At 21.4% G+C, this 25,891-nt stretch overlaps 4 protein-coding genes and 1 long non-coding RNA gene across 7 annotated transcripts; 2 read left to right on the top strand and 3 right to left on the bottom strand.

Annotated features, from left to right (window-relative positions):
* Position 1: 1 nt before the first annotated feature.
* Positions 2 to 3,785, bottom strand: LOC107998241 (sulfotransferase 1E1-like). The gene is made up of 7 exons (XM_017057429.3): positions 3,626 to 3,785; positions 2,533 to 2,756; positions 2,112 to 2,211; positions 930 to 1,125; positions 711 to 837; positions 526 to 620; positions 2 to 451 (listed from the first exon to the last, which is right to left on the bottom strand). The coding sequence occupies exons 2-7, from the start codon at positions 2,738 to 2,740 to the stop codon at positions 164 to 166; spliced, it is 1,014 nt and encodes a 337-aa protein (XP_016912918.1). The 5' UTR covers positions 2,741 to 2,756; positions 3,626 to 3,785; the 3' UTR covers positions 2 to 163.
* A 356-nt stretch (positions 3,786 to 4,141) lies between these two features.
* LOC107998072 (uncharacterized) lies at positions 4,142 to 15,697 on the bottom strand. 2 transcript variants are annotated; one of them, XM_062072640.1, is made up of 9 exons: positions 15,301 to 15,697; positions 14,202 to 14,345; positions 12,026 to 13,723; positions 8,727 to 8,843; positions 6,514 to 8,028; positions 6,146 to 6,430; positions 5,838 to 6,068; positions 5,574 to 5,755; positions 4,142 to 5,490 (listed from the first exon to the last, which is right to left on the bottom strand). In XM_062072640.1, the coding sequence occupies exons 1-9, from the start codon at positions 15,433 to 15,435 to the stop codon at positions 5,037 to 5,039; spliced, it is 4,761 nt and encodes a 1,586-aa protein (XP_061928624.1). In that variant the 5' UTR covers positions 15,436 to 15,697; the 3' UTR covers positions 4,142 to 5,036. The 2 variants fall into 2 exon arrangements, with proteins under 2 accessions (XP_061928624.1, XP_061928625.1); XM_062072641.1 differs by lacking the exon at positions 4,142 to 5,490 and having other exon boundaries at positions 5,588 to 5,755; positions 5,882 to 6,068.
* Positions 15,698 to 15,775: 78 nt separating this feature from the next.
* LOC133665805 (uncharacterized) lies at positions 15,776 to 16,889 on the top strand. The gene is made up of 2 exons (XR_009829170.1): positions 15,776 to 16,557; positions 16,634 to 16,889. It is a non-coding gene; the product is annotated as an uncharacterized LOC133665805 (long non-coding RNA).
* Positions 16,890 to 17,354: 465 nt separating this feature from the next.
* Positions 17,355 to 19,872, top strand: LOC107998173 (NEDD4-binding protein 1). Its single transcript, XM_028666837.2, is given in 5 exon segments — positions 17,355 to 17,528; positions 17,531 to 17,770; positions 17,828 to 18,551; positions 18,632 to 18,841; positions 18,909 to 19,872. Coding segments are annotated over 5 exon segments (1,416 nt in total). The 5' UTR covers positions 17,355 to 17,491; the 3' UTR covers positions 19,114 to 19,872.
* Positions 19,873 to 19,904: 32 nt separating this feature from the next.
* Positions 19,905 to 25,802, bottom strand: LOC107998171 (DNA excision repair protein ERCC-6). 2 transcript variants are annotated; one of them, XM_017057278.3, is made up of 15 exons: positions 24,908 to 25,802; positions 24,468 to 24,670; positions 23,934 to 24,397; positions 23,750 to 23,809; positions 23,544 to 23,673; positions 23,246 to 23,398; positions 22,725 to 22,852; positions 22,499 to 22,653; positions 22,125 to 22,439; positions 21,856 to 22,050; positions 21,626 to 21,775; positions 21,446 to 21,556; positions 21,170 to 21,373; positions 20,198 to 21,031; positions 19,905 to 20,099 (listed from the first exon to the last, which is right to left on the bottom strand). In XM_017057278.3, the coding sequence occupies exons 1-15, from the start codon at positions 24,995 to 24,997 to the stop codon at positions 20,094 to 20,096; spliced, it is 3,198 nt and encodes a 1,065-aa protein (XP_016912767.2). In that variant the 5' UTR covers positions 24,998 to 25,802; the 3' UTR covers positions 19,905 to 20,093. The 2 variants fall into 2 exon arrangements, with proteins under 2 accessions (XP_016912767.2, XP_016912766.2); XM_017057277.3 differs by having other exon boundaries at positions 20,194 to 21,031; positions 24,908 to 25,799.
* Positions 25,803 to 25,891: the final 89 nt, after the last annotated feature.

The raw sequence follows: 25,891 nt of genomic DNA, 5'->3' as shown, positions 1-25,891 counted from the left end.
ATTTGTTTATCTTTTATATATTGTTTTATTTTATAAAATAAGATTTATAATAAACTTATCTATTTATATGTTAATATTATTTAAAATTATAAATATATAATATTATTAAAATACATAATTTTTTAAACATTTCATTAAATTTTCAAAAATAAAATATAAAATATTAATTATAAGGAAAACTAAAATCACTTCCTTTCAAATTTTCTTCTATCCATTTATTAGCTTTAGCATTAAGTTCTTCAGTGAACATGTCCTTCCATCCATTATTTTGGCCTTTTCTAACAAATGTTCCTGATGTTATAATATCACATTTTTTTAATTCTGATAAATTTACCATTGGATTATTTCGAAAATTTTTAATATTTAAATAATTTTCTACTTTTTTTATTTCCTCCTCAGTGTAATCTTTTTCAAGAAATTTAGCAATTTTTTTAATTGCTTTTGAAAAATCCTATTATAAAAAAGGATAAAAAATATATTAATGATAGAAATTTAAAAAATTAAGCTTTGAAATATTTAACTTACATATTGCATTTCTTCATAAAACATGAATAAAACATTTGGATGATTTCTATGTGTCCATGCTTCTTTTAAATGTTCCCAATAGGGACTCCATGGTGCTAAACAAATTTAATATTTTATAAAATTTTTTTTATTTTTTTTATTAATATTTAATATGAATAATTTAAAACTTATTTAATAAAACTCACTAAGATTATTTTGGAAGTAATACCAAAATGTTGTAAAATCACCTATATATCCTTGGGTTTTAATTGCTTTGTTTAAATAATACCATGAAACAGCAACATCTTTTGGATTTCTTGCAACATATATTATCTTAAATCAGAAAATGTGATTTTTGAATAAAATTATATAATGAAAAATAATAATATAACATTTTTATAAATATAAATTTATTATAAATCTACCTTACAACCACTTTCTAAAATGTTGGGTAATAAACTAAATGGAAAATGTGATTTTATGAACCTCTTAGAAGGTATTTTTTCTAAGATATCATATCCTGGTTGTGCAATTTTTTTACATAATTCTTCTTTATTTTTATCTCCTTTATTTAGTTCTAAAAATTCATGTGTTACCTCAGGATGATTGAACATACTAAATCTACAAATAATATTTATAATGATAATAGATCTTTTATATAAAGCAAGTATTTTGCAATATAATAAACAAAGTGTTCAACTAGGTGAAAATTTGAAAATATAAGAAGTTTTTCACATCAAATTAAAAAAAATCAAAATTGAAAAAATTATATTTTTGATTTTGTTTTTTAATTATTGGCAATTAAAAATGAATGTACAGCATAAGCTTAAATAACAGGAAATACAGTTATCTTTAAATTATAGTATTTAATTTTTTTTTTCTATATTTTGTATAAGATAAGTTGATATCTATTTGTCATTAAGTAAATATAACATTCATTATTCCTAATTATTTTATATATTCGTTCGAATAGAGAGATTTGTTCGTATCTAGAGATATTTTTATCAATTTTTATTTATGAATATTATGAATATATGAATATAACAATTTAAAAATATAGCCAAAAATATATATTTTTCATTTTTAATTTTTATTTTATTTTAATTTCAAAATTATTTTTTAAATTTTAGACGAAAATTTGAATTTTTTTTTAAATCTGTAAACGAACATTTTATATATGTAATTTATACGATTTTAGATTTTAATTATTGAAAATATTTAAATTAATATTTAAATATATAATAAATAGTTTCACATACTTTACAATATTATTAATTTTCTATTCCGTTCTATTTCCTTTTCTAATAATATAATTATATGTCTTTATTTGCATGCAATTTTAATTGTAGATTATTATATATTATCAACGAATAAGCTGTATAATTTTTCACGGATAATATTCTTACATAATTATTAGTCGTAATATTACATAATTGATTTATTTATAAATATTATATTATATACATGCATTATTAAATTATTGTTTTAATAATCTATAATAAATTTTTTAAATCATTTATCATTGATAAAAATTAATTTTTTTATGTATCTTTAATTAAAATTTTTTATTTAATTTAATTTGATTTTATAATTTTAATTATACTTACTCAAGAAATGGAAATCGTTCTGTTAAGAGTTCTGTTCTTGCTCTTTTAAAATCTAAGTTATTTGATAATAACCAGACTAATTCTTGAGTCCATGTTGTACCTACAAAAAAAAAAAAAAAAAATAAAAAATAAAAAAAATTTTAAAATCATTTAAAAACGAATAATTAACTTTATTGTTTGCTAATATTTATATATGAAAAAATGTCGATAATCGTAATAATCGAATTGTATCGATTGTACCTGTATTATTCAAAGTTTTAAATCTTTGTTGTTGCTGATTTTTTAAATAAATAATAATAAATCCTTTTATAATTTAACGAAAAAACTTAAAATTAATTGTTAATATAATAAAATTGAATTAAAAATAAAAATTAATTTCATTATCGTTAATAACAAAACATTTTAAAAACATATTACTTACCGGATCTAGGATAAGATAAAACCCAAATATCATCTGGTCTAGCCTTAAAATTATAAAATCCTTTACCTTCTATTGTATATTTATGAGGGAAAAACCATTTTTTTGCACCTACAAGCACCCAACCTGTTCTCTCACCCTTAAATATTTTTAACATTTTTTTTGTATTTTCTTTGTTCAAATATTCGTATTTCGGTGGTTCAAGAGTCATCTTTGTGTATTTTAATCTACAAAATAAATTTATGAATAAAATATTATCAAGAAAATATAAAAATTCAATAATAGCATTATAGTAAATAAAATAATATTATTTAATATTCATAATTCATATTAATATTCATAGTTAATATTTTTTGAATTATCAAATGTAAAAAAAATCACCAAAAAATATAAAAAATTGCCCTGGTAAAAAACATACAAAAAATTAAAAATATTTATCATAAAATAATAATATTTTATAAAAAATATTTTTTGAATTTTTATAAATATAAAATACTAATATAGACTATTAATAATCCACTTATTTCAAAAAAGATTCGATTACATAAAAATTTACAAAACATTCTTTATTATTTAGGTTTTAATTGTAAAAATAAATTTAAATATTAATAATAACAAAATGATATAACATAAAAAATATAAAATATAAAATATAAAAAATATTAAATTATTTTTCAATCCGTATGTATATTGATTATGATCAATCGATATATTGAATAGTAAGAATACGAATTATTAAAACAAAAGAAAGTGTCATTATTTTAGAATAAGTTTTATCATGAAATAATATATATATATTAATAAGTAATTTCAATTGATGTGAATAAATTGATTAAAAAATAAATAAATTTTATATGTTAAAAAAAATTATCTTCGTTATAAGTAAATCGCAATTTATATTGCAATATTTTTTCTAAAATTTAAAAATTTATTTGAAGAATTAAAATAAATAAATTAATAATATTAATTTAAAAAAATAATATATTATCTTTCATTTAAAAATTAAATATAATTATTTATATTACTTATTAATATTAATATTATTAAAAAATATTAAATTAATGTAAATATTTTATTAAGAAATTATATTTATTACCAATAAAAAACGATGTTCATGCAACGAAGAAGAACGTATAACTGTCAGAAACTGTCGGAATAAATGTCGCTTTTAAATGAAACCTAAAGTATTCAGGTTAACAAACTTTCACCAAACATTATAATAATTTCTCGATTATCTGATATCTCACAAAACAAAAAGCGATTATCAATTCCATCCTTGTGAAAATAAAAATTTTTGTAATTGAATTGTGTATATTATTATTAGAATTTTATTTATTTTCTAAATATTCATCTCGATAAATATATTTATAATTATTTATTTAAAAAATAAAATTTTATTTTCTGATAAATCTAATATATTTCTAATAAACCTATTGTTATTAGATCAAATTTCATTTATATTTTTCTTGTTTTCTATTTGTTTTAATTTTGATTGTTTTTTGATTATGAATTTGATTAAATAATTGTAAATTTTATTATAAAAATTAAAAATTACAAATATATATATATATAATGTATAATATAAATTACAAATGCTATTTAAAGAATAATAGTAAATTTATTCAAACTTTATTGAAGTAATTTTCATAAATTACATTTTTACAATATGAATATTAAAATACAATTTAAGTGAAGTCTTTATTTTTCAATTTTTCATTTGGTTTAAATGGCAAGTATTGTACTTATTTTATTAAAAAATTAAGTGATAAAAATTCATTATTATGATTATAATCACGATTGAAATTTTAATAATACATCAAGATTTTTGTTCCTATGTGAAATAAATTTTTAAGGCCTAATTATTTTAGATAGGAACTTCTAGTTATAAAATTAAATACATATCAATTATCAGTCTTATCTCTTTTTTATAAGTAAATAAGCGTAAGAGTATTTTATTTTAGTGTCTTGATGAAACTCTGTTCTATTATGTAAAAAAGGTAATAAATTTATAATAGCAAGTGTTTTCTTTGGTTATGATTAAAGTTTTCATCAAGGCAAGATAACTCCTTAGATAAAAATCGAAATACACGATTATCGAACAAATAATGATTCAGATATTAATTAAATTATCATTTGTGCATATCGATTTTTACATAGTATTTTATATACTATAGTCTATTTAATTTATAGATGAATTTGAAAAAAATATAGCATATTTTGTTATAAAAATATCGCACAACATTAAACCTTATTAGTTAAAAAGTAGTATTGTTAAAAATAGTAGTATTATACTTAAAACCTTAGCTTAATAAGTTGTATGGAATGATTATTTAAATATATCAAATATAAATTCTAAGTATTATTAAATAATGAACTCTATTAAGAGTATAACAATTTAAAAAAATCATTTAATTTTATAATTATATGAATATTTTTTATATTGGTTTATAAGATATTTAATGATGAAATTCTTTTATATTGATTCATATATTCTTAGAAAAAAATTGTTAATAACTTTCTGGTCCTAAAATATTTTCAAAAACTAACAACTTTTCATTTTCTGAAATTAATTTATCATTGTTATCTGTAATCTTAATTACATTTTTTTCAAAAGAATTTGTAACATGATCCGAAGTCATTTTATTATTTGTTGGTTTAATGCAAGAGATATTTAATCCTAATTTGCAGAGATTTATTACAGTCTTTTGTTTTTCTTCTACAGTCTTTACTAATGTTTTATCATTCTCATTTTTGAGAGGAACTTGAGATATTGAATTTGTTACATTTCCATTCTTCAATTCTGCAGTTAATTCTGTTATATTATTAAACGATATAGTTCTTTCTCTTTTATTTAAAAGATTTTTTAGATTTGGATTTGCCAAAAATGGTTTGCATCGTTTAGTATGTATTTTCATATTGTCTTGCCGATTAAAAGGCTTATCACATCCAGGACAATGAAATCTATGAGTAACATGTAAGATATAATTAAATGTTAATGTTAAAAGCTATTAAGATACTATTAAAATATTATTAAAAAACTTTACCTAATATTACTGTGCACTGCCATATGAGCAGCTAAATGAGATTGTTGACCAAATGATTTTTCACAAATATTACATTTATATTTTCTAATACCTTCGTGTTTTAAAAGATGTTCTTTTAATATTTGGCTAGTTTTATATACATTTGGGCAAAGAGTACATTTAAATCTTGCAGCAGCATGAACCTATGAACAAAATTTAGTTTTGTAATCATATTTTTAATTAGTAACTAATTGTATATAGATTATATAGCAAAGCATGTATTACATTCTGATGATTATGCAAAGCTTTTCTAGACTTGACGTGTTTACCACAGATATTACAGACATAATCTTGCATATGAATGTTCTTGTAATGCGTTTTTAATGCTTCTGCATTAGATAAATAAGCAGAACATAATTTACACATAACAGCTTTGTCCTTGTTGTGTACAATCATATGTGCACGTAATCTACTTCTTGAATAAAACTCTTTACCGCAAATTTTACAATTAATATCCTATAATAATTAAAGAGGAATAAATAAAATGATAAATATGTATTATTTAATATACTACAAAATTTTTTTGATAATACTTTTAATGGTTTATGAGTAGCATTATGGTAACTTAATATTTGTCTACTGGAACTTGCAAAGTCACAAAGCTTGCATTTATATGGACGGGCTCCTGTATGAGTATTAATATGTTCTTCTAATAAAATGGCAGTTACATATCGCTTTTCACAAAGATGGCACGCAAATGGTTTAATCTTTAAATGACTTTTTCTGATATGACAACGAACATTACTAACAGTAACTGTAGCAAAATCACAAGCTTTACATTGATAGGGTTTCATTTGTAAATGTCCCCAAATATGTACCTGTAATATTTTAATATATAATTATTTTATTATATATTCAAATAATTTTCTATATTAATAATCAAAATAACTTTTAAACTTGCCTGACATTTATCCATTCTAAGGTAAAAAGTACCACAAATATTGCAACGTATGTTTTTTTTATTAATTATTGTTATATTTTTTTGTACTTCTTCTGAGTTTACAATCGACATATCCACTGTATAATAACTTTCAATAGTTCGTTTTTGTTCGTCACTTATCAATTCGGAAATTTTGCCAAATGATCTATTTTTATTTTGATTTTTATTAAAACTATTTTGACTTAATTGTTGAGGCAATGAATGTTCATTAAGATTACATTCTAATTCAGTTTTAGTATTCTGATCTGTTACATCAATTGTATTATTTAATTTTGTAGAATCTTCTTGCATTATTTTTAAATTTGTCATATTTTTAGATTGTGAAGACTTTGTAATAGTCATTCGATTTTGTTCTGTAAATATTTTTGATTGTTGATTGTTATAATCGGAAATTTTTATATCAGGATATTTAGTAATATTTTGTTCTGTTATCAAATTCGTTTCAATATTTTCAATATTTTCAGTTTTTTCCATTAATACACATATTAAATTTGTTTTTTCTTGATTTACTTTTGACTTTTGATTTTGATTAAGAAGTTTATCATTAAGAACTAATTGATTCAATTGTCTAGGAGAAATTTCTGCTTCCCCTTTCTCTTGTTTTACAATAATCGATATCGCTTTATTATTTTCAGAATTTTTTTCTGTATCTTTCAAATTATTAGATCTTATTGAATTTTTATCATCAGATTCAATTATAGTTAGTTTATTAATCATTGTATCAGTTTTATTACCTTTGGTGTAATTTGTATTCATTGATCTATTTATTGGCACCTGTTCAACTTCTGTTTGTTTAACTTGTGGTTTAGATGTGATTGTAGCATTATTATTTACACTATCAGACTTAGTAGTGGTACAAATAGCACGTAAACAATATCTTTTGTATTCATTATTAACATTATCTCTTTTTTTATCACTTAGATGATTTTGAATCTTCTTTTTATAGTTTGTTGTTAAATTTACTTCTCTTATTTTTTCTAATTTACTTTTTCGTCCTCTTTTACGTCGTATAGGTTGATCTAAATTTATATTAACTTTTGTTTCATTTATTTGAGATGTATTTAAATTATTTGTTGATCTTGTTATGCAATTTATATTTTTTTCCAAAATATTTTCTTTTAAATTATTAGCACTATGTTGATCATTTTTTGATGTATTTTCATGTGAAATTACATTTTTCATTATAGATTGGTTTTTAGAAATTATATTGTTTAATTGTGTTTGTGTAATCAAATGAACATTATCGATAGAAATATTATTATCTATATGATCATTGTTTTCTTCTTTATTTTCGGTTCTGGATAATGTATTATTTTCAGATAAATAATTTTTTGATTTTTTTAAATTATCGGGTGATAAAACTTTTGCTTTCCATTTAGTTTCATTTACAAATGGAACATCGTTTTCTTTATCTGATTCTGTATCATTAGTGGAATTTTTCAATAATTTCTCATTTATTATATTTTGATTTTGGCTCTGAAAACAAAATATTTTAAATATCATCACATAAAAAATATAATAAAATATTTTTAATCTTTCAAAAATAAAATATTAAAAAATTTCTAAATTATTATAATTATATTATATACACATATATATTATAATTTTGCAAAAGATATTTTAATAACATAATTGAATTTAATAAAAATTTTGAAATCATATTAAATATAATAAATATAATAAATATAAACATAATAAACATAATAAATTATAATAATTCTTCATAATAATAATAATTTTTTTATAATTATTTTTTATAATTATTGTTATTTATAATTCTTAATTCTTAATTTTAGAATTATTTTGAATTTGTTTCAAATAATAAAATATCTTTTAAAATATCTTGTAATAGATTTTAATATCTTCTTTTAATATCTTTTAATAAGATTTTTATGTTATATCAAGTATTAAAATTATATTCCAATTAAAAATAAGGATTTAAATATGCAAATTATTTTTTAATTTTTTTATTTTTTAAGATGATTTTTTCTTTAACGATGAATAAAAAAATCTATTTATCTAGTTTTTATAATTATATAAATTTATATATATTATTATATTATATTATAATTATATATAAAAAATTATTTATAATATATAAATAAAATAATAAATTATATATATTATAATTATTATTATAAGTATTATAATATGTACATATATACATATCTTACAGTTTTTAAAAATTCCTTTTGCGTAAGATGACAACGCTCGTAAAAATCGCATAGAAATTCCAGTGTGCCCAAACATCGTATACAAACAACTTGTGGCAATCCATCATTCTCTTTTACCTGAAACAACAAAAAAACTTCTGTGTCCAAAGAATGAACGTTTTTATAAACAATATAAAATTTCATTCTCAAATATAAAATATAAAGTGATGTCTCAATTATTTTTTAATAATATTAATACGAATCATCTATCTTAATTTAAATAAGAGGTTTAAATAAATTTAAATTAAATAATAACATATTTTTATTATTTAAGAATTCTACAGACATATTATTGATACTAAAACAAACCTTGTTAAACCATATTATTTCTATACATGCAAGATAAATATGAATTACATGCAAGATGAGTAAAAAATGGAATGGAAAAAATAAAAGTAAAAATCAAATAATTAGCGGTCCCAAAAATATCGTACCTTTATTCAGAAAAATTGTAGAATCCTTAAACAAATATATGCTTTTTTCTTTATTATTGGAAAATCATTATATATGCTAATTCATACTGCACTTTAATGATCTTTATTTAAAAGTATATATATATATATATATATATATACATATACATAATATATATACTTTATATATATATTTATTACCTCTTAAATAGAAAAGTAAACTGTTTAATAAAATTTCTTGTACAAAATAAGAGTTATTGCTTATCACTTATATTATCTAAGAATGTAAATATTATAGACATAATATCCTTCGCACGATTTTATTAATTTCTCACAGGAACAATTTGTTCCGAAGAAAGATAATAATCGTTTATGTAATATATAATTTTTTATGCTCATATGTTGGAAAGATAAATAGGATACAATTTTATAAAAAGAAAATTTAAATACTTTATAGATTTACACTGAATATATTGAAATATTATTTAATCTAATGATCTCTCATTAAAGATATTTCGTTCTATATATTATATATATTATATTCTATTAGTATTAAATTCTAAATAAAAATAATGAAAAAATTTATATTATTTTTAAAAATTTTTTTAAATCCTTAATTACTATTTTATAATTTCTTTTAAAATATTCAGTATAGTTTATAATTCATATTATAACTCATATTGAGCACAAAAAATTATAATTTTTTGTTTCCTTTTTAAATCAATATAAATCAATATTGCACGTGATACATATTCAAAGAATCATTTACGCTTTTTTCATTCTCTAATATTCTTGCGTAATATATGAATAGCATAAAATCGATCAAGGCACTTACGATACAATTCTGTTTTTTATCTGTTTTGTTAAATTACATAGTATGTTTTCTTATATAATTTATTGTATACATTATCTTCGCTAGTTAAATATTTTTGTTATTTTTAATAATATAAGATCTATTGATCAAAATTCTGTATCTAAAGACTTTTATTGTTAATCAAAAATAATATTTTTTATAAAATTTCAATTTTTTGCATTCTATTTCACTGAATCTCTTCATCAATATATATAATATGAAAAATAGAATCGAAAATAGAGTAAAATATACTTTGCATTATATTATGTAAAAGTTTTTTTATAAACAATTATGTAAAAATATATAGAAAACATTTTTTTCTTTATTTTTATACGCTTTTTAGTTAGAAGTTTTGACTTTGGAAGCCCTATTCATATGTATACAATTTTTTTCATGAATTAAATTTTCCTGTGCAATAAACATACAAATTTTTTATAATATATATCCAATAATATTGATTTTCTTAATTGATTATTTTTTCTATTGTATTATCGCAATGTTTTATCATGTTTCGCAGTTTGTTTTTATTACAGCTTTGGTAAATTCTAATCAATAACGTTTCACGTGCAAAAATATTTTCTAATGTAATGTATATAAATGGAAAAAATACTTAAATGATATCAGTACTCTCTTAAATGCACTTCTACATTATGTACAAAACCGCGACTAATATAATATAAAAAAAAATACGAACGATAAGAGGAAGAGAATAAATTGACTGATTAGTATTGCTATCATTCATTTGATATTATATATTGCTCCAAAATTTAAAAGAATTATTAGTAATTTATGAGTAATAGCTAACTTTCTCGTGATTAAACAAATATTTACTTTTAAATCTTGCAGCAATATTTTACAATCTTAAAAACGCATTGAATAGATATCGCTTGAATAAAATTAAAAATTAAAGAAATATTTCTTTGAAAAGTTCTAAACTAATTTAAATTAATTTTAAACTGCATCTATACTATATAACAAAAAACATATAACTTATTACTACTGAAAGAAATGTCATAACATAATATATATGTATGTATAATTTCATTAAATAAGATGTTATATGTATAAGAAAACGAAAAAATAAAAAAAATATTCTGACAACTTTAATTGATAATAACAAAATGCCGAAAAAGTCATAGATACAGAGATATTATTTTTAAAAAAACAAATGCATCAATACAAGAAACATAATCAATGTAATAATTTTTGAATATGTGAACTTAAAAAAAAACTAAAATAAAAAGCAAGGCAATAACAAGTACTAAAAGTAAATAAAAGCAGATTTGAAATAGATATATAAACTGATAATGATGTTAAATTAAATATGGAAATGAACTATAAAGATAATGATTATATAAAAAAGAAATAGTTTTGAGATAGTCAATAGAATTGAATTGACAGATTAAAAAATTAATCAAATGAAATTATATTGCTAAGATAAGAATTAATTCATACAAAGCAATGGATAACTATGAAGAAAAAGACAAGAATATCATTGAAAAAATGCAACGCTATCGCCAACATAAAAATATAAAAGATCAGAGAAATTCATATAACTTATAACTTTTATAAAATGTAAATGTATTCGTTTTCAATACAATTTCGGATCTTTATTGTATTATTGGAGTTAAAAAATAATTTCAAAAAAAAAATTCTTTTTAATTTATGTTTACATTATATTGTTTGAATTTATGGCAATGCGTTATATGATACAATCTCTTACTTTGATCTTAATCTCTACCTATTTGACTAATTCGTTGTACATACAATACGAAAAATATAACATTATCTTTTCAGTTTTTCTAATCAATCATATAACATTGCTATATAATATATTTTGTTATATAGCATAGATACAACTTTACAAAAATATCAGAACTATTTCAGTACTATTATTTTTCATTAGATGTAGTGGAAGCTACCTCGCCACTAAAAGTGTTTTTTTGTTTGCTATTATTAGTTATTTTTTCTTCAAAGTGTCTTTTTCTATGTACCTTCATGTTATCACGCCTATTAAACTTTCGCCCACATTCCGGACAAGCGTGCTCTTTTTCACCGTGCACGTGCCGATGTGCAGCCAGATGACTAGCTTGAGCGAATCTTGCACCACATTTTTGGCAGATATGTTTCCTCAGCCCTTCGTGTTTTGATAGATGTTCATTTAGGAATGCTTTGGATGCATATCTATTATTACAAACATTACATACGAATGGCTTAGGATTTGAATGTTGTAATACATGAGCCTTATATTTGGACGCGACTTTAAACGTTTTATTACAAACTTCACAAGTATATGTAGTCGCATGACGCGTTTTAATATGTTCATTCAAAACTGAAAGACTTGAATAAAGATTGTAACAAAATCGACATCTAAAATTGCGACGATTTTTTAAATGTACACTAGCTATGTGACTTAATAATCTCGTACGATACGGAAATACTTTGCCACAATATTCGCATGCTAAGTTCTGCGGAGGTAAATGTGATTTCATATGAAGTTGTAACGATACTTTATGATGGTAACTTTGACCGCAATCTGTACAAGAATAAGGTCTCACACCTTTATGTACATTATCGTGTTCCATTAAATAGAACTTTGACTTGAATCTCTTTGGACATTTTGGACATTGTATTGGTCTCGGATTAGTATGCGTGCATCGAATATGTTTCATAACATCAGACTTACATACAAATTTAGCGTTGCATAGAATACATGTGTATTGTTTAATACCAAGATGTGTTTTCACATGAACCATACATTTGTCTTTGCGTTCATAAAACTTACGACACAATTTACAAGAATAACCATTTTGATTATTTGTAACGACGTGTTCAACATTATCATCGACACGAATTTCTTCTCCATCAATCTTGAAAAGTTCCTTCGGATTTTGAGAAGCTTGCCATTTTTGTTCAAATTCAGCTGAATCTTCTAATTTTGTCGAATTGCCGTTTTTCAGACTACTGTCAATAATTGTGTTTATTATACTATTAACTTCTACACAACTTTGATTTTGTAAAAGGCCAACTATAGCCTTATCAACCAAACAGGAACCTTGATCTGGAAATACTCGTGCTCGAGCAGTAGCTACATCATCACTTTCCTTTTTACATAATTCTACAGTGAAACTAATATCTTCAATATCGCTGCTTTGATTTCTAGATTCTTTCACAGAAACTTCAATATTTGGAGAATTTGATACAATACTGAGAAGTTTATTCAATGCTGATGTTGGAATTTGAATAGTATGTGGATCTTGTTTTCCAGTCAATTTTTCACTATTTTCCTTAGAACAACTACGTGGACTAACAGTTAATTCTGTAGTAGTATTATCATGACTTCTAAGTCTATTTGCAATTGGTGTATCAGTAGCTGTTTCATTTGTAACAGTTGTTTCTATACTTTGTCTACTTCTAAGCCATCGTGTAGGAGTTGTGTCACATTTTTGAATTTGTGCATTCTCAATATTTTTTTCACTCGTATTTTGAATATTAGTTTGATCTTTGGAAGTTTCTTCATTGCCTTTTACTTGTTGATTCTTCGTATTTTTTTGAGTTTTTGTAGTTGTTCTTAGAACATGTTGATCTACTTTTTGAATGTCCTCATCATTTGAAGAATTAAGATTTATATTGGTGTCATTGTTGTTGTTGTATGTTGATGTACTTGGTGTAACTTCAGTCTTTACTTCAGCCTAAAGATAGATTGAAATAAAAATAAAAGTGGGTACTAGAAATTGATTAATTTTATTAAAGCAAATGAATTCAATCTGGTATTTATAGTACATACTTTTGGTATTTATAGTACATACTTTTTATTATATAATATATATTTATCATATATATATATTACATATTCAATAAAATTGTGTGCAATTTTTTTTATTATTTTTGAAATTTATCATATACATATATTACATATTCAATAAAATTGTGTGCAATTTTTCTTATTATTTCTGAAATTTATCATATACATATATTATATATTCAATAAAATTATGTGCAATTTTTCTTATTATTTCTGAAATTTTTTATGAACCAAAATACCAGATGATGTCTTTCTATATATATAATTAATATATATAATTTAAAATTCAAAAAAAGAAATGAACTGTTCTGGTAGCATCATAGGTGAGCGGTAGAGCTATGCATTAAATTTGAATATAAACTTACAATCTCTGTTAAGGATGGTAGAATGTATCGATCGCGTAACACTTGTTGGGTGCGAAGACACTCCTCTTGGAAGTCGCAAACAAATTCGAGTTTGCCCAGACATTGAACGCAGATCGCCTTGGGCAGAGGATCCCTTTCATCTATCTGCGATTCAAACAAAATATCTAAATACTAAATATATATGATTTTAAAAATCTTAATTGAAAATCTGATTTTATATAATTTTTAATTGAATTGGAAAATTATAGTATTTTATTAAAAAAAAATTATAAAATTATAATTCAAACCCTACCGCTCTGTAGATACACCATTCTAAAAATTCTTATAATCTAATACCCACTCTAATATTATACATTTTTAATTTCAATATTTATAATCATAATTATAATACAATATTTATAATTATTTACAAATATTTAATGATAAATTTTAATTTTTATATAAACATTAAATATTAAATTAACAATTTTTCTTATATTTATAAATTTTTAAAAGAAATATTAAAAAATTAATATTTTAAAAATCAAATTAATTTCTTCACTAATTAAATTGAAAAAGGAAATATTTACAAAATATTAAATCCTTACAAAAATTTTAAATAAAATATAATAATAGAATACGGAATATCAATATTTAATGTCAAATGCTTAGATATAAATTAAATATTTAGATTTATAAATAAATAAAAATAATCAGTCTTATCACTATATAATTGCACATACAAGTATAAAGTATTTCATACAAGTATAAAGTATTTCATAAATATTACACATGCTTAAATCATACAATTAATTTACATACAAAAAAATTTATTCAGTTTCTTTAAGTCTAATTTAAATTATATCTTTTGTTCTACACAATTTCATAATAAATACATAAATAAACATTGAGATATAAGAGATGAACTTAACATTAATATGGATTTCATATTATAATAAAACTAAAAAAATCAAACTTTTTTAAAAAATATAATATAACAAGAACAAAAAAAGAATTTTTTCTTTACGTGCTCTACGCCCCTCCGGCCATTTTTCTAACCCCCTCCTTTAACTACAATTGGGGCCCGGACCCCACGACACACCTTTTATATTGTACTTACCAGAATGTTGATTCTTGTATGAATTTTTAAGCCTAAAAATCGTTTGGTGCCTTCTTCACCGAACACATCAATGTATATACTCTCACATTGACCGCAAAGTCGACAAATTTGAGCTTCTCCCTCCCCTAACTCCATTTTTGTTTACGTTGAAGGCTGCCTGAATACGCTTTCGACTACTTGCACACTGAAAATCTAGCATGGAACCGGTGCTAGTGTACTTTCTATTAGATCCCCGTACATTAGATGTTCGTTTCAATAATATCACGATTCTTAAATTCAACTTCTTCTCGAAAAAATAAACATAAAGAAACTAAACAAAAGACAAAATTCTAACGACAACGTTACTACTTGCTCGCTGGTACGGGGATATAGTCGCGTTCGAGTCAGACCAACATACATTCACTTCCCCCGCACTATTGTACGAATTTTGACCAATCGACGATTTCTTTTTCGCATTATAGATTTACTGTATTCAGGATTGGTTGTTGCTATCGCGCTATACTTGAAGCATTATATATAGATTACTAGATTGACAAAGTAATTGAAAATTTTGACTTTTCACATATGACTTTTCGTATTTTTTCTTTTTCTATTTCTTTTAGTGTTTTAATAATAACTAATTTTAATATTGCACATTTATTATTATCTATTATAAATGTTTTTAAATTATAATAATATTTTATAATTATGTATAAATATATCAATTTATAACATATAATATATGATATATAATATAATAATAACTGCAATAATTTATTTTTTTTTATTTCGAATAATATATAATAATTCTATTTTTTTATTAATTTTTTTTTTTGATGTATAATAAGAGAAAATATATGAAATCCTTATATCAAGACGATGTTGTTTTTATGAAATTAAATTTCATACAATTGAATAACGTAAAAAAATATAAATTTTAATTATTAAAAAAGTTAGAAAAATAAAATAAGATTTATTATACAAGTATATAATACTGAGTGTATACTTTATAGGGAAATTTTCAGTTGTTTAAACTTTTGTATTGTACTAATGATATTTTCTGGTTAGTTTATAGAAGAGGTTAAATAATATTTAATGACAGAAAAATATAATTGTTTCTTTATTTATAAAAAATTTCGTGAAAAATGGTTAAAAATGCACAAAATTAATAAAAATTTTAAAATAATTTATTTAATATTGATTACATATATATTTATATAATTATTAACAGTTTTCATCAACGTATTTACAAGTGTTAATTTATTTTATACTTCAACCGTAAGTAGCGGATTTATGTTCAATTTTTTTTAAGTAATTAATAAGGAATATTTCAAGTTTTTTTACATTTTTTAAGGAGCAATTTCATATTTTGTTTATAAAACATATTATTTATAAAATATAAATGTTAACATTTAGAATGACATATTAAAAAAGTATTAATCTTAAAATGAGTACTTTGAATAACTCTGTTATAATTTGTAATGTATCTCCAAAATCAACAAAGAAAAAAACCCCTTTAGGAATAAAAAAGTCAAGAAAAAATGTAAAACGAACATTCTATGAAAGACCATTGAAGTATATTCAATTAAGGTAATAAAAAAAAAAATAAATTCATTCAGAGTGTCAAATTTTCCACAAAAATTTACTAATATATTCTACGAATAAAAGTAAAAAGAATGTTTTATAATCATAAATATCATATTTAAATGTTATAATAATATTACAAAATAGCTGAATTAATATGTTGTTCAATAACATATAAAAATAGATTATCAGTTCAATTTAGTTTTAACATAAATCATATTATTTATAATGATCAGCAAGTAAATATTATTTATATAAATATATTAAATATATATTGGCAATATTAATTTATATTGAACAAAAGATTACTTTATTTTATAATTTTTGTTATAATTTTTCAATCTATATTCAATAATATTTTTTTTTATTTTTACTCATAGAAAAGAGATAAAGTTTTGTGGAAAAATCTATAATGTAAAAAAAAAAATTAATGCAAATAAAATCATATATAATATGAATAAAAAATATAAAAGTTCTTTGTATAATTATAGCAACAAAAAAAGAGAACAAACACAAACATTAAAAAAATTAATTCGTAAAACTAAACAGATCACAAGAAATAAAAAAAACATTATTTCTTCGGCAAAAGAAAAATCTTTACAAGATACTATAATTATTTTAAGTGATAATGAAAGTGAATCAAATAACAAAGCAGATGAAAATAATTGTAAAAAAAAAAAAAAAACAAAAAAGAGATCTTTAAGTATATTAATAAATGATAAGCAAAATACACAAAATAATTCAAATGAAATTTTAAATCAAACAAAAACTGAAATAGAAAGACCTCCAAGAAAAAGAAAAAAAAAAAATATTATTGCATTATCAGAAAATAATTCATCTTGTCTTTTAATATCTGATACAGAAGATTCAGAAATTACAACTGTAGATTTAGATGATGAAAACAGAGGTAAAAAATTTATTATAAAATAAATATATTATATTATTGTAATTTAAATTTTTATAGTTCCAGTCTCAGATTATGTAACTCAAGGATCAGATGACATTGTTGTTGTATGGTCATCTACGGGAACTCCTCCATCTATAGATCAAGAAAAAATAAGAATTGTAGATCAAGAGAAGAATGATAGAATTTTTATGATAGATAGTACTCCAGATCCAAAGAATCTTAGTTGTTTAGAATACGATGAGGAAATAATATCACAGCAAAATAAAAAAAGTATTCAAGAAAATGATGCACAAAATGAAGAAAAAAAAGAAAATGAAATTGAAAATCCTAATTATCTACCTTTCAGTAAAAGTGGTTTGAAACTTCCTAAACCTCATAATATAAGTAAAAACATTATAATGAGTAAACCAAAAACACCTCAAAGATTAAGGAATCTTAGACGACGAATATTGAATTATTCTATATCTAATACATCTACTACATCTACTACATCTACTACATTTACTAAATATGTTACATCTACTACTACATCTACTACACTTACTAAGTATACTAAATTTACTACACCTACTACATTTAATAAATATACTACATCTACTACATCTACCAGATGTACAGTACCAATTCTATACAATCCTCAAACTGCATTTGCATTTAAAACAAATAATATTGGATCCAGATTTGAACTATATAGACCTGAATTATCTACAGTTGGATCATCTACACAACCATGTAATAAATTAAGGGAAATAGTAATTGATGGCAACAATATAGCTATGGCGTATGATAATCATAACTTTTTATGAATACATTTAATTTATTTATTTTAATCACATATGTAACATAAGTTTAATATTTTAGGCATAAAAATGGTAAAACATTTTCAGAAGAAGGAATTATGATAGTTGCAAATTATTTCAGACAAAGAGGCCACATTGTAAAAGTATTTGTACCATTATATAGGAGATCAACAAATCATCCATTACTTGAAAAGATGTATGCAGATGGAATAGTAATTTTTACACCAAGTCGTTTTATTGGTGGTAAACGGATAACTCCTTACGATGATCGGTAAATTTTATTTTATTAATAACATGAACTATTTTAATTTATATAATAGTATTTTTATCATTTCTAGATTTATATTAGAATATGCAACAATGTGTGGAGGTATTGTAGTTTCTTTAGATCAATATAGAGATCTATATAATGAAAAACCAGAATGGCGCGAAACAATCGAAAAACGATTATTGACTCCAACATTTGTAGGAAATTATGTTATGTTTCCTGAAGATCCTTTAGGTAGAAATGGTCCTAAGCTTCAAGAATTTCTAAGGTATTGAATGTAAAAAGGTAAAAAAGAATATTTTATGAAGAAATTTCTTTTATTAGTAAGTTAAGTATACTCATTGTAAATATATAAATATATATATTCATATATGTTTAGTATATACATGAGTATACAAAATTTTCGATAAAAAATGTTTTCACAAATTTTTTTTAATTGTTTAATTACTTAATTACAATTACTTAATAATAAATTATAGTAATTCATATACACCAAAGTGTTATAGTTAGCAACATAAGTAAAAAATATTTGAAAAATTTAATTAAAAAAATAGTAGCATTTTTTTGATCATGAAAATATTACATATTACATTTCTCAAGTTTCAATTCACCTTTTATAAGTGCTAAGTGCCTGAGTATATATGTGTATATATATATATATATATATATATACATATATATAGATAATATAGGGAATGACGATATCATAATGAAAAAACTTTCTTGTTTCTAACTATTCATTATATTTAATGTACAAAAATAATTTAATATTTAAATAACAAATAATTATAAACATAACATTTTTTTTACAAAATTAAAGAAAGTAAAATTACAAAAATATAAAAAATTACTTTAATATGAATTATTAGGAAAAAATACTTTAAGTTCTAAATATTTGTTGTATATATATATCCACTTCTTGTTAAACAGTTATTTTTCTGTGAACACAAATTTAAATTAATATTAATTTTTTTTCTACTTGTTTGATTAGAAAATTCAAAATTATTAAATAAAATAATTTTTGATGAAATATACATATAACAGATTAAATTTAAATACTAATTACCTATAACAAAAAATTAATTATTTTTTAATAATGTAGAATTCCATGTGGGTTTCCAACACCATTTACGAGATTTACGAATGTTATCCATATTTTCTTGCGCTGTTTTATACGCTAATCGTTGCATCGGATTTTTATCATTTGAATTATACTTTGAATTTGATAATACTGTTTCGTGTTGAAAAGCAGACGTTACATCTAAAAAAAATTATTTTATATGTTTACTATTATTCTATATATATTTTATATAAGAATTCAATATAAAATTTTTTATATAATAAGCAACAATTACTCGCTTTAGCAAATAATTTTTCTAAAACATATTGATCATCTTCAATTGACTTAGATTCTTTTGTTAGCGAACATCTAAGACGTCGTCCAATTAAATGTGAGATACGTTCTCCTTCAAATAAAGCTGAACTGATATGATTTTCTGATATTGAACTTTTCTTATTTTTTTTTTTATGATGCGTTTTATTTAATTTTAAACATGCATCCTTATTTTCATTTTCACATAAAATCATTTGGTTATTTTTATATGAAACTTTGGTTATATTAGAATCATTTTGTATAATAATTTCATTTTTTTTAATATTAGAATTTGATTTGTTTGTTAAAACATAATTTTCATTTTCTAATTTATCAATCATGTTATCTGTATTATATTCAATATTTTCTACAATTTTATTCTCCATAATTTTGTTATTATCATTTTTTTGATTTTCAGAAAAAAGTATATTTTCATTTTTGATGATTTGTTTTGTTAAATTATTTTTACATATTTTAATATCTTGATCAATATTATTATAGCAACTTGAAGAACAATTATTGTCTGAAATAGCTGTTATTTGTATCGCAGGTATATACTTTGAGACATTTTGACTTATATTTTTGCTAAGTTTAGCTGCCATTTTTTGCATTTTTTCAATTTTATTAGATGAAAATTTATTAGTTGAAGGAATTAATTTAGATTCTTGAAATAATTGATCAGATTCACTAGAATGACCATCGATAGATTCATTAAAATTAAAAAGTTCAACTAAATCATTAGTTTTAAATAATCTACGTTGTCGTGGATCTTCTAAAACTTTATTTGAAAGAAGTATTTTAAATATTTGTCTGTGATAAATCTGAAACAAAATAGAATTTTTTCACAGAAATAAACATTTTTATTAAAATAAATAAATAAATGTTTGAGAATGTTTGTTTATAATTGTTAATATTTAATAAAAAAAAATGTTTAGGAAAAGAAAAAATTATTATTTTACCTTTTCTTCAATAGTACCAGCAGTAATAAGTCTGTAGATAGTGACATTTTTATTTTGTCCAATTCTCCATGCACGTTCTTTTGCTTGAGCATCAGTTGCTGGATTCCAGTCTGGATCATAAATAACTACCCGATTTGCTCCTGTTAAATTTACTCCTAAACCTCCAACACGTGTAGTTAATAAGAAAATAAAATATGATGAATCCTACAAAATTTTAAATTATAGACTAACTTAAAATATTAATAAATTATATTTATTATTTATTAATATATATACTCTATTAAACGAACGAATTGTTTCTTGTCGATGTGACATAGGAGTAGTTCCATCCATTCTTAAATAAGTGTATTGTTCACTTTGTACCAAAGATTCTAAAATATGCATCATCTGTAAATAAAAAATAGTCATAATTATTTTTTAATTTTTGTTTAATGAATAATTATATAATTCATTTACTTGTCTTCCTTGAGTAAAAAGAAGTACTCTATGTCCTTGTTTCTTCCAAATTTTAAGAAGAGATCGAACTACTATCATCTTGCCAGAATGTTTCCAGTATCCAAATTTCTCCAATGTTTCATCTGATATATCAATGTCTTCATCAGAATCCTAAATAGAAATCTAATTAATATAATGAATGATATATATAATATTGCAATATATATGATATAATAAAATTCAAATTTTACAATTGGACTGGTGTAAAGATATAAATCAGGATGGTTACATATTTTTCTGAGCGCTGATAACGCTATTAAAAGACGAGCTCTATATTTTCCGTTTTCTATATTATTTTTTTCATGTAAAATGAAACTAACATCTGTAGAACGTAAATATTTTTTATATAACTTCTTTTGTTCTTCCGTTAAACTACAAAATAGAACCTAAGAAAAAATATATGTGAATTGAAATAAGAAAGTATGAAGTATTATAAAAAATAATGTAACATGTTATAAACCTGTTCATTTTTTTCTGGTAAACTAACATGATGTTGTACATCATTTTTTGTTCTTCGGAGCATATATGGTGTAATAGCATCTCTAAGCATCATAGCAACCTGAAGTGCTGTAGCTTCCTGAAGAGGTGTAGCATTAGCATATCCTCCTCGTGTTATAGGACCTGCACAATGCTCTAGAAATGCAGGTAAAGTTCCTAACTTTCCTGGTAGAATAAAATCAAAAAGAGACCACAATTCTTTTAAAGAATTTTGCATAGGACTACCAGTTAACAAAAGTCGATGTGGTGTAGAAAACTCCTTTACTGCTTTACTGACCTGCAATAATGTAATGTTGAACTTTCATAATTAAAGTTGAATTGAACACAGTAAATTACCTTTGCTTGTGGATTTCTTATTTTATGGCCTTCATCAAGTATAACATAATGCCATTGATTGGATAAAAGTAAGTCTTTATGTTTAAGCATACCAGAATAAGAAGTAATTATTATACCACCAGATTTTAATGAATGTATCAAATATTCTAAATTACCTAAAAATATTTATTAATAATATAAAAATAATAAATAAGATTATATTTTATATATATGATATTATTCTTACCATTATAAGTTCCAGATTGATGTAAAACAACTATTCTAAGAATGGGCCACCATTCATGAAAATGTTTTACCCATTGTTCCATTAACGTAGCTGGACAAATAATGATAGTTGGTCCTAATCCTCTGAATCTGTGAATAAGTATTTATTATTAATTAAATATTATGAATTTATATAATAATTATAAACAATATATATTGTATATTATTACATATTATACAAACGATAAGAAAAATACTAATGTAAATTTTATTTTGCAATATTAATTAGAAAAGTTTTTATTTTATGTTTTTTATTTAGATGCAAAAGACTATACTTCAAGTATTGATACATAAATTTTTTAGATAATATTTTTGTATTTTTATGAAAAATTTTATTTAGTCAGAATTTAGTATATGTTGAATTCTATAAACAATTTTAAGGAGAAAACTATTCAGGAACAGTATTGAATGATTCTGAATTGTAATTAATAAATAAAATGTTGCAAAAATAAAAATAATAATTGATAAGTAAAAATTATTTACCTTCCGCCATCAGATAATAATTCACTACAATCTAACCCTGCAAGAAATGCAATTACTTGAACAGTTTTTCCCAAACCCATTTCATCACCTAATAATCCTCCTAAACTACGAAGATGTAATTCCCATAACCATTGTATAGAAATTTTCTGATATCTAAAAAAATTAATCATATTTATTAATATATAAATTTATATATAATTATATATATATTATATAATATTGATTTCTAATTAATTATATATATTTTTATATATAAATATTAATATAAAATATTAATTATTATTATAATTATTCATACTTATATAATTTTTTCCATATAAATTGTGGAATCTTAAACAAATTATCTATTTTATGTAATGGTTCATCCTTTGGATAACCATTTTTTTCTATCCTTTGTTTATATATTTGTTCATCACCATCATCCAAAACTAAAATTCACATAATTTTCTTTTAATAAAAATTATATATTACAATAAATAATTTTAATACATCTTAATTATATACCTCTTTTTGTATGAATAGATTTTGTAAAAGATTTCCTTTTTTTACATGATGATCCTTCATCTTTTATAAAATTAAAAAAAAAGTCATTATACATTTCATTTATAAAAAGAATTTAATTAAAAAAAAAACTAATTTTTAAAATATTTAATATTAAATTTTGAATTGAATTAGTAATAATATTCACCTGATTCAATTTGTTCATCACTTGGTACATATTCACTTCCTGAATCACTTATCACATTTATATATTTATTATTTATTGTATTTTCAACTGATTTTTCTTTAGTATTATCTGTAGATATTTTACAAGGAATTAATATATGTTTGGAATTCTTAGTTTCTTTCGTAGAATTCTCAATGTGAGATTTTATTTCATAATTAATATCATTACTTTCATTTAAATTTTTTGCCATTTTAAATTCAGAAATTAACTTCCTTTTATTGATATTGAATTTCATTTTTTTTAAAGGTTTGCATTTTTTAAAGCTAGTATTTGATAATTTTGGTTTTTTAGTTGACATTACATGATTAATGTTATGTTTAAATATTTTTGAATTTTCTTTCAATTGCTTTTTTTGTTTAGCAAGTTCAGCTTGTTGTTGAAGATATTTTTCAAGATTAAGTAAACAAGAAGATTTATTAAATGTTCTAAAAAAATAATTTTAAATTTAATTTTTATTATTTTTTCTTGTAAAATTATTATGTTATTATCATATACCCTTTAGTTATTGTTAAATTAGATTGTTTTTCAATTGCTGTGAATGGTGTAATTTCTCCAGTTAAAACTTGTTTTTCTAATTCTTTTTCATTAATATATAATTCTTCTGCATTCCTTCTTGTATATATATTTGATTTCATAAAATCATCTATTTCTTTCGATACTTGATGAAGAATACTTTCTTCACTTCTAACGGATAAAACCTTAAAAAAATATATTTATTATTATTAATAAGAAATAAATTAAATTTTATATTACATATTGTATGTAAGAATATGTATTTAACTTTCTTAAGTATAAAAATTATAAAATTTTTATGTTATATTTTAAATAAAATATATCTTAAATTATATTAACATTACATTAACAGGAAAATTTATAAAAAATATACTATTTTTATAAAAATTTTCAAATATTAATATTAAATTTTATAGTCTAACCTTTTTCATTAAATTGTCATCCATATTTTCATTCATATGTATATCATTTAATTTTTCATTATTAGAAATTTGCTTTTCATTATTCTCCATGATTATGATCAAATATCTTCATACATTATCATAATAATATTATATATATAATAATATAAACAATGATTAAAAATATTATGAAATTAAAAAAATATAAAATTTTAAAATATATTTTATTATATAAATATTATATATATATTATATAATTTGCTTTATATTACACACACACATACACACACACACATCACAATTATAAATTAATTTCACTTAAAAAGTAATAATCTTTTTTTCAAATTGAATAATGTGATTCACTATAAAACTATATATATATCATATCTAATTTTACTGACATTTTAAATTATTTTTGATAGAAATTATAATATAAGCATTAAAATTTTTATTAAACTTTTTATTAAATTAAAAATATAAAAATAATATGTAGAATTTATTTAATTAGTAAATTCTCACATAATAAATATGAATTAAAATCATAAGAACAAATACACACACACACATATATATATATATATATAAAATATACATATAAATGTTTATAAAAATTTGAAACGCCTTTAGAAAATTAATTCTAGATATCGAAATAAAAGTAAAAGTTGATATATAAAAATGTCAAACTGATATTTTTTATATAAGCAATTTAAATTTGAAAATAAAATAAGATTTAGAAGATAGAATGAAACATCTCACAATCAGCTGATTGATTTGCAGTACCGTATCATAATACTACAATTGTCATTTATATAGCCGAATATCCTAATAAAAAATTCAAAAAAAATATATTTATATTGTTTGAGACACAATCCTATTAAAATTTTGCAATAATATGTACTGAATTTATTAATATATTATTTATTTTATATGTAATATATTATTATTAACTTATTTAATATTAAATATATAAAATTTTTAATAATTGTTAATTTTTTATTTTGTATA

The sequence above is a fragment of the Apis cerana genome, linkage group LG3 (genome assembly GCF_029169275.1).
Source record: "Apis cerana isolate GH-2021 linkage group LG3, AcerK_1.0, whole genome shotgun sequence".
Lineage (NCBI taxonomy): Eukaryota > Metazoa > Arthropoda > Insecta > Hymenoptera > Apidae > Apis > Apis cerana.
The sequence above is the reverse complement of the archived record's forward strand: the minus strand, read 5'-3'. Positions and strand labels throughout refer to the sequence as shown.